Genomic DNA, 10,000 nt, shown 5'->3' with positions numbered 1-10,000 from the left:
TTTTATCAGGTGTAAATGTTCGTTATTTTGGTAATTTAATGACATCCCCTGGTCAATTGATGAAAATACTATTTTCTGGTTTAACGTGTGCCTAGTGTTGGTTTTGACTAGGGGCTCGTTGTGCTTTAGATTCTAAAGTTTCAGTGTATCTGGCTGCATTGTACAGTAGGTAAAAAAAAGAGACTGAAGCAGTGATGCCCACCATATGAAATATGTATTCATAAGAAGTCTTTCTCCTCACGCAACAAAAAGTTGGCAGAAGAAATCTGTTCTTGAGCTTTTTGGTAGTTATGAAAACACACACATTTTGGATTGTGCCGTAGGTGTTCTCATCTTTGATCACTACAATCGAGAGAAGAAAAAAAAAGAAATACTGCCGTTCAGATGGAGGGAGAAGAAGCCGGGCTGCCAAGCGTGGGGCATTGACTGTCTACAATCAAAGCACAACAGCTTTGTTGTCTGTCAAGGCCATAGCACCTGTGTCTTCAAAACAACGGCGAGCTTTCAACCGATTTCCTATACGAAACAGAACTGTCAGAGAGATGTCTTCTTTTGTCTTGCCCTCTTCAAAAAAACGCTGTAACCTTCCCTGTAAGGGAGCCCTGAAATAACAATTACAGGCCACACGGAAGGTCTAGGGGACAGCACACAGCAGAAGAATATGAATATTAAAGAGAAAATTGTTTGCCCTCTTCGCTGACTCCGCGCTCTCATTAAATTGCAAATGTGCACCGCCTTCCATCACCGTATGTAAACCACTCACTAACAAGAATTACAATAACTTGTTACTTTACTCTGGTTTTTATTGCCTGACCCCCCCTGATATTGAGCCAGGCTTTTTGCTCGTCTCTCGCGCTCCCTCGCTTCGTTCTCTCTCTCTCTCTCTCTCTCTCTGTCTCTCTCTCTCTCTCTCCGCCATTTCATCTCGGTCTAATCCAGGAAGGAGCAAAGCAGGGGTCTTCTTGACTGAAACTGGATGTGAATAGAATGGCACAGAAAAGTAATCACATTTGAACATTAGAGGTCATTAAATGAGCTTCGCTACCCGCCGCAGGTAAAACTGTGAACCAGGTTGGTGTCTTGATATTACTGCTGCTGCACGAATGTCAGTCATCCACGAGAAACTGCGCTGCGTGTGGATTCTCATATGACTCATAAGAGCTTAGGAATTAGAGCTTCACGTCCCTAGGTGGATGTGTCTCCAGAAGTGGTGCAGGAACAAATAACAAGTAAACGGATATTTGAATTCAAATCATTTAGGAAGTTGGCCACTGTTGGCTCGTTATGACTCATAAGTGAACCTAGTGAGTTCACATCAATGCAAAAGTCTGACAATTCACCACTTGCCAATGTTTTGTGAGACAACACACAGACATCAAAAATAGTACAAACATCACAGTTTGTCATGCTGAATCACACTGCACATTTTGTATGTCCACTCAACTAGTATTCACACATTTTGTATGGAAGCACCCATGTCTCTAGCCTAGAAATCTAGATGCCCTTAGCGGCAGCAAATCTAATCTGCTGCCAGGGTAGTCCAGCAACTCTCCGTTGACTTGAGAGCCGTTAAGCATCCTACTACTTGAAAACAAGAAGATGATTAGTTTAGCGCTATCCTATTGCGTGGAGAGGGAATTCGAAAGACAACTGTTTATCCCATCCCTCTGATTGAGCCCTGCTATGGTGAGTTCCTAGACCCTACTTATTGATGTGGGTCTAGCTCGTTCGGCTACCATGTCTCATGATCCAGGAAAACCCCATATTTAATCCTTCAAATAAGATGCTCAGGGGCAAACAGACAACAAAAACATCAGATTTACAGGAGTGTTTAACTGGAAATGTTACTGTGAAACTTTGAATAGGCATACAGTATATGACAATATGCAAATATAGGCAAATTAGCTTTGAACTTGGAATGAACTTCAACATTGAATGAACTATCAATGTTGTGGACTAGTGAACAAAATGAGGATTGACGGCAAATACTACTGTATGTTTACTTATATAAGATGTTTTCTGAAGTTGAATAGTAGAACATGAAGACCATCACTAGTAATCACAAGGGTACTGTATAGGTTGTGTGTGTGCGTGTGTGTGTGTGTGCGTGCGTGCGTGTGTGTGTGTCCATCAGCCCATGGTCCAGAACAAAATAGGTATGAAAACATCCTAAATCATTGCTATGGTGTTGACAGTAATGTATTCAGTCATGTCATACCATCATACCATACAATTCTATTGCAACACCAAGTATAAAGTTATGATAATAAATTAAATGAACCCTTCAGTGAATCATAAATCCTGACATTTTGGATTCTGAGGTTTTGCTGCATTTTCTTTACCACAGCCCTCAAATGGGCCCTTTTTGTGTGTGTGTGTGTGTGTGTGTGTGTATTTGTCTGCAGTGGTAACAGTTCCTTTTATGACCGTAAGACAGCCATGTAGGTTAGCCATTGATCAAAGCTGACACATTTAGGACTTGCTTCCATAACTTAAAATATCTTAACTGTAAAGCGTCCGAAAACGGAGGGGTTTTGCTGCAGTTTTTCATCTCATGGAAAGGTGAAGTTTTTCGACTTTGTTTGGCCCAGGTTCTTTTCGGTGCTTGTGTATAATGTGTGCATAAACCACACAGTCTCACAAAAACAATTATGAAAATTAATTAAAATGGAGATCACGGAGATCTGGGAGGAATGATATAATGTTAATTCTTTTAATTCTGTTGATGTTTATTTTTTGTGGTTCAGTTGTTATTGAAGAAAGTGTCAAATAGTTTAGTTGCTAAGCACTACTTTCAAACTGTCACTGATATCAGCTTTAGATGTCAAAGGTAGCTTATTTTAGCTAGCATTGTCATTCCTATATATAAACAGTTATAAATGTTCTTCATCATTCACCTACAGTTATGCCAACAGATCCTCCTTTCACCTAGATACAGTACTTTCATAGTTTGCTGGCAATATGTAAGCTTGCATCAACTTTACTCTGCCTTGAGAATGCGGATGTCTGTCAAGTTGAGGAGAATGTGCATTCACATGTAACTGTAACTGTGCCGCTTCTTGTTTTCCAGAGCACTGACACCAGTCCAGCCACTAGCCTCCACTCCCTACCCATAAGCCCCTGCAGTGAGAAGTCGCTTCCCTTCAAGGTAATTGCATGATACAGTTCATTTCATTGCAACAGATTACCTGTGTTTCAACCGTCTCTTCAACCTCTTTTTATTCTTGACTTGCTTAGTTCTGGTAGAGTGTTTGCCAGAATGCGACACCCAGGGCCCCCTAGCCTCTGATTTAATTGTATCCAGTGCTTCGGGAAAAGTGATTTGCACTTTGATTCAAGGATGTCTTTGAAGCACTATGTACTCTACTCAAAAGGGGGCCACAATAGAAAAGGATTGACAAGTAAGAGACAAACCGTGCTTCATATAGAGGCAGAGTGAATGATAAAGGGAATCCCTCCGCAAGAGGTCGATACTCGCAGAACAGGACCGTATAAGATTAGCAAAATACAATGGACGGCTTCAGACGACTGAACCCAAAGAAAGATCCGGAGCACACTAATATATTTTTTTGTTTGCACCGAGTAAAAAAAAGATCTTTTTTTTATTTGTGTGTTGCTTTTTTTGTTCATTGGGTTCATTCGTCTGAACTGGCTCATTGTATTCCGCTGGATGACCCTCATTCATGGCTCTAATCATGGCCAGGGCTGCTCCTTCTGAACAGAGCCTGCTCCTTTCTGTGCAGCAAAGCTAACTTCAGAGAGACGCTCTCAACAATAAGCTGTCAGTGAATATGTCTTTACGCGATTATGTTATTATGGACTCTAATCCCTTAGAGATACCTCCCCATTTTTTTTTGTTTTTTTTTGTAAAAGAATGTGTTACTGTTTTAGTGTTTGAGCCTAGTACCACTCTGTAAGAGTTCTTTTTTTATTTCATCTGTCGCTGTCACTGTGCAGATTATAATTTTTTTTTTTCCATGTCATGCGCTCGCTCTTGAGTTTTTAAAAATCCTACGGAGTGCGATGGAAACGAGGTCTGCCACTGTGTCCTCCTTACTGACCTACATGGAGCAGGCGAAGCAGCAGTATAGCAGTAGCAGCAGCACCAGCAGCAGCAGCAGCAGCAGTAGGGCCAGCAGCTCCAGCTCCAGCTCCAGCTCCAACCACCACCTCCGTCAGTGGCGGCGCCGCAGAGGAGCGGAGAGAGGCATGTGATATTCCCGAGGCCGCCCCGGCACGTACGCGTCTCAATGTCTCCGCACGGAGCCAGTGGAGCAGGAGCTCAGAATAGGACCCCATGCATCTGACATTGTGTTGGATGACAGGGAGGGATAGATAGAGGATGGGAGGGGAGTGAGAGAGAAAGAGAGCGAGAGAAGGGGAGAGAGAGAGAGAGGGAGAGAGGGAGGGAGAAGGAGAGGGGGAGAGAGGGAGAGAGAGTGGGAGGGGCTGGGACTTGTCCCTGCTGTTCCAGAAAATCCGAGTCCTTTTTAAAAATAAAGCTGGCCCGGTATCCACCTGAGACGAAACGGTGTCAACGCGCGTCCTACTTTGGTCCGAAAAACTTCTGTTTAGCGAACATTTGTTTTGCGCCGCGTTGTGTAATTAGCGACCGTGGCAAGCTGCTTTACCGTGGCGGATTTCGCTTCGGTCGTGGCCAGGCTAACTGAGCTGCTTTAATGCGCAACCACTCCTCAGGAAGGTGATGAAGGGTCTCAGTACCAGAGGACCTAGCTCGCCCATCCCGTCTGCCCCTTGCTGTAACGAAACGCGAGTCTTTCTGCCGTCTTGTTTGTGGAGAGAAAGAGTGTTCGTTTTTTATTATTATTTTTTATTTGTCATGCTTTGCTCAGTCAGCTCAATTACGCGGGAGACTCATATAATTTCATTTGGTTTTTGTTTTATCCTTTTCAACCCTAGAGGCCTCAATATTTTGCAGATATACTGTACGGTTCCATTGAAGAGATCAGTTGCATACGTTTTCCATCACGGTAGAAGTTTCTATCAAAGCATGTTCTTCATTTGGAAGACTCTTCTGTGTAGCATCTAGAATCTGAGCATCCCGAGGCTTCTCCCTCCCCTTATTTGCTGTCCATTGATTTTTTTTTCCCTGTCTGTGAAGTGAACTCGTCTTGCATGTTACACACAGCTCCCTGCCTTTAATCTCACCATGAGCCATGCTGGATAACACCAGGCATGTTGGAGGCGTTTGAAGCCATCGGTTGGGCGTTCTCGTGCAGTGTGTGAGGAGAGAGAACATGTGTGTGTGTGTGTGTGAGTGTGTGTCAGGGGTGGGCTTGTGGGACCTGTGCCTAGCTCCACCCCACGTGTGTGCGTGTGTGTGTGTGTGTGTGTGTGTGTGTGTGTGTGTGTGTCTTCATCGCTGTGACTGTGACCCGCGCAGCCCTCCCGAGGTCCTACATGCTAATGTGGAGATAAAGTGCCTCTTGGTGAACATCTATAATTAAGATATAATTAAACGTTTACCCCTGGGCTGGGAATTAGAGGGGGGGGGGGGGGGGGGGGGCGCTATATTTTCCTGTTTACTCAGTGACCTCTTCAGGACATGACTTTCTGATAGGGCAGACGCAGTGGCTTTATTATGGAAACAGTCAAACAGGGATGTCCTGTACATACAGTACTTGGTAGCAGGCCTGTACAATATGCCTGATTTAATTTTAATGCACTCGCTCATCAGTTAATAATGTAGTCAATGAGACAATTGTATGTGTGTGTGTGTGTGTGTGTGTGTGTGTGTGTGTGTGTGTGTGTGTGTGTGTGTGTGTGTGTGTGTGTGTGTGTGTGCGGGCGCATGCATGCTTGTGTGTGTATGTTTATTTGCGTTTGTGTTTGTGTGTGTGTGTGTGTGTGTTTTGTGTTTGTGTGTTTGTGTGAGTGAGGGGAAGAAATGCTGTACACAGATTCTGAGGGGAAAGAATGCTCCAGATTGCTCCTGCTCCAAAAGCATCTCCAAAGCAGCTCCCAAGCTCCTCGGTACTTTGAAACACTAACACATCTCTTGGGCCCAGCGTCAGATTTTTCATTTGGATTCTGAACTCTCGCACAGTCCTGTAACACCTCCAGCCCTCCAGTATGGTCTTCCAACATCTGAGGTCCGCCTCTGAGGTCTTGTCTTGTGCTGTCTGAATACATATTCCACTGAGCTTATATTATTTTGTTTCTGTGTCACACACCCACACCCACACCCACACACACACACACCCACAGAGACGCACACGTACGTTCAGTCTACCCTGACTCAGAGTGGTGTGTGTGTGTGTGTGTGTGTGTGTGTGTGTGTGTGTGTGTGTGTGTGTGTGTGTGCGCGTGTTCAGTTTGGCTCGCTCTGCTGAGTGCGTCCAGTGAGAGTGCCTCGTGGCGCCGTGTGGACACGCACAGCTCCCGCATCTCTCTCTCTCTCCCTCTCTCTCCCTCTCTCAGTCCTTCAGAGCTGCCCTTGGAGCAGCCCACAACAACTATGACCCCCCCCCCCCCCCCACACACACACCCCTTCAATACGCTCCTCCACCCACCACTCGCTTGTGTGCTCCACCCACCCCGGATTGCTTACAAATGAAGGTCGTGGGAAAATAGGGCTCGCTGACATGAAGTTTATGGAGGAGCTACTTTAATGTGCAAGCACACACATATATACACACACACAAGCAAGCACACACACACACACACACACGTATGCACACAAGCACACACACTCTCAAACGGAACAAAGCACATATCACACTCCGCCCTGTACACTCTCAAATCATATTTTTATGGCCCTCCTTTCTTCTGACCTGCAGGATGGGTTTGTGGAACTTGTTGTGGTTATTTATCTGTTTGTGTATTTGTGTATTTCTCTGTGGTCATGCCCGCTGTTGGACTAAGATTCTGCTGGTTCTCCGCAGGACCCTGTGAAGGAGGAGGCCCAGGCCACCGCGGCACTGCAGCAGCAGCTGAAGGAGAAGGACGAGCTGATCCAGAGACTACAAGCCCAACTGGTACGACCCGGCCTGACTCACATCCACATCCACACTCCACCACATCCACATCCACATCCACATCCCTCACCCACAATCACATCCCATTCATATCCACCACATCCACATCCTCGACCTCATACAGCCCCATGTCCTCGTCCCACTCAGGTCACCCCCTAGGCCCCTACTGCCTCCAGGTCCCAACTCAGCCCGCCTCCACTTGACCCAACCCATATCCACATCCACCGTATCACCAACTTCACACAACCCCAGTACCCACCCCCACCCCCCCCAACCCGCTTCTGGGTCCCCCCCCTTGGGTCGTACCACATCAAACGTTCCACTTCTCCTGGTCTGTTCCCATTAATTGCCTCCCTTGGAGATTCCTCATTACTGGTTCCCGTCACCAGGGTGCTGAGTGTTCCGTTTGGCTCCGGCCGATAAGCCATCGGCACGGCAGCTTAGAGCGTCTGGCTCCGTAAGGATGAATATGTAAAATAGACCGACGGACCAGACTACAGTAGCTCATGGGTTCCTGAGAGGTGGCGAGGGAACGGGACCGCCGGGACCGTGTGGGGAGAAGGACTGTGGAAGAGAGATGAGGAACAGCAGAGGGAGCTGATGGTACCCAGAGGAGGAGGAGGAGGAAGAGGAGGAGGGGGAGGAGGAAGGCGGGGACACATTTTGAGAGTTTTGGATTTGTTCTTCTCCTTTTTAATGCCACATAATTTCCTCCTGCGCTGTTTTTCCACCAGCAGATTTTTTTTAGCTTTTTCTAAAGCTTATCAATTTCATTACTTGGTTCTCCTCTCCCCCTCTCTTGTGGAGATTAAAGAGAAGAAGGAAAGGTTGACTACCGGGGTGGAAAGCTCACTGCTGGATTTGCGCTTTCTCAACGCTTTGATCCCATTTTGAAAAAGCAACCAAATAAATAAATCATGCTCAAACTGCAAGAAATCGACTAGCCTGTGACCACAGAGGCAAGACCCTTTTCCTCCCTCTGACAGTTAATTTAATTTACTGTTCTAAGTAATAACTGTTTTGTTCTTTCAACTGCCTGTAGTGCTGAATTCATTCAGAGACTTCCTAATACATCATTGGCGAAATGTGCTAGCTGAATAAGGCTTTCAGAGCTCATTGTATGAAATAGCTCTCTCAGTCTTTCAGACATCTTAGTTGAGCTACAGTGGTGTTTGGTTTTAAAAAGCTAATGCCGTTAGCGTTTCTAGCATGTCTGTTGAGACTGTAGGGCATTGTTATCAGTGGACCAGCAGCAAGTCTTGGACAGACAAAGTACCTATTACCAGCCCTAAGGTTTATCCTTTGGATGCAAGCTTGAAGTCCATCTCTCCTGCAAAATGGTGTGTGGGTTCGGCTCCGAGCCTGTGTTGCTCACATTGCAAAGAAGGAAACCCACACCATCCGAAGCGCCATACATCAGTATTTTACAGTCTTTATCTTGGTCTGAGCCTTCACCAGAGCCACGGAAGCTTGTACCAGTCTTGGCAGCATTTACATTAATAGTCAGTGTAAGTGTCCAAGGGCTTTAGTGACAGTGTGCTGTTTGCCAGGTGATTTCCATCCAGGGCGTAAGGCCTAATTCTCTGGCTTCTCTAGCAACACAACCTAACTGTTTGAAAACTGGAGATTCTATTGGACTTTTAATGTTTTGGACACTACCCACGGTGTTTGAAAAGCGTCCACAACAGGCAAGGGGGTTCACTTGAGAACAGGCTCCGTGCAAAAAAGAGTGACGTCTATTCCCTGCGCACAACTGTTTGCCAGTCTGAGACATATGCTCACCGTTGCAAGGGGTTTGACATCCCTGTGACGGAATTGAGATTAACGGAGCGTCAGCTGCCCACATCGTCTCGGAGGAGCACTCCGCAGCCAAGAAAGAGTGCTCTACTTCCAAAGAGAGCCGGTGTCTCCAGGCCGAAGTAGCATTCTGGGCTGATGCAGACGTGTCTGATCAAGACGATTTTTAAAAGGAAACAGCCCAGGATGGGAGAGACGGTCCATTAGCCAGGCCAAGTCTGGAACCCACTTTATATGATTTGGGTTGCTATTCAGGATATGAAGAGAGGGGGGGGGGGGGGGCATGGCTTTTCATTATGGTTTGTATCATAGGATTGTGCACAGAACCATGCTAGTTTTTTCACCATTACAGTATCATCTCATAATTAAAGGTTTTCATTAAAAAAAAAAAACGCTTAGCTTTACTCAATGTGCATTTCTGTTTGCAGGAGACCGTCCACACTGCCCAGAAACCTCTTTGCCAAAAAGCCGACAGGTCCACGCAGACAGATACGGCAATGCCAGAGGTGGGTGCCCATTACATCTCCGTAAGAGCTCTCTTAAGGGTATTGAGAATGCTCTTAGGCCCCCAGCTGCTATCTAGCTCGGTGGGCCTGCATTACAAGTCACCCTATTCAGAAGCTCTGCAGTGCTTTATTTTGGTGCTCAATGAACTTCCTGGTGCGGTGTTTTTCTGTGTTTTGTTTTATTTGTTTGTTTGTTTGTATGTATGTGCGTTGCTGTTTGTGTGTGGGTGGCTGTATTTGTGTATGTGTGTGTGTGTGTGTGTGTGTGTGTGTGTGTAGTAACGCCATGATGAATGGCTAAGTTAATCTGACTCATATTGTATTCTTCCCAGAGCACTGGTTAATATTATTTAGCTTTGTTTTGATTTTTGAGGTGACTTTCTGAAAATGTTGAGGAAAGCGCCTCGAAACAAGGGCAGAACCACAACAACAGCGACTGTGGGAGCGGAAAAATAAAAATAAATCAAAGTTCCAACAGCTTGAAACACAAAGGTGCCACATTGTACACTTCTTCATAATCCTTTGTGTTCCAGTACTGGCTGAATTCTCAGTGCACTCGCTGAGGACACTAGGTGCTGCATATTAACGCCAGCATAGTAATTCCATGAAGCCAGTGGAAGCACTGTGTGCGTGTGCGTGTGCGTGTGCGTGTGCGTGTGCGTGTGCGTGTGCGTGTGCGCGTGTGCGGTTAGAGGGCCT

At 45.9% G+C, this 10,000-nt stretch overlaps 1 protein-coding gene across 2 annotated transcripts in view; it reads left to right on the top strand.

Moving 5' to 3' along the window:
- Window positions 1-10,000, top strand: part of ccser1 (coiled-coil serine-rich protein 1) — an 81,245-nt gene that overhangs the window by 37,408 nt on the left and 33,837 nt on the right. For both annotated transcript variants that reach the window (XM_062542971.1, XM_062542972.1), the window contains exons 7-9: window positions 3,071-3,148; window positions 6,906-6,998; window positions 9,224-9,301. In XM_062542971.1, the coding sequence (XP_062398955.1) occupies window positions 3,071-3,148; window positions 6,906-6,998; window positions 9,224-9,301 (249 nt within the window). The remainder of the gene's footprint in view (window positions 1-3,070; window positions 3,149-6,905; window positions 6,999-9,223; window positions 9,302-10,000) is intronic.

The sequence above is a fragment of the Sardina pilchardus genome, chromosome 8 (genome assembly GCF_963854185.1).
Source record: "Sardina pilchardus chromosome 8, fSarPil1.1, whole genome shotgun sequence".
NCBI classification, from domain to species: domain Eukaryota; kingdom Metazoa; phylum Chordata; class Actinopteri; order Clupeiformes; family Clupeidae; genus Sardina; species Sardina pilchardus.
This window is presented reverse-complemented; position numbering and strand designations above follow the sequence as displayed.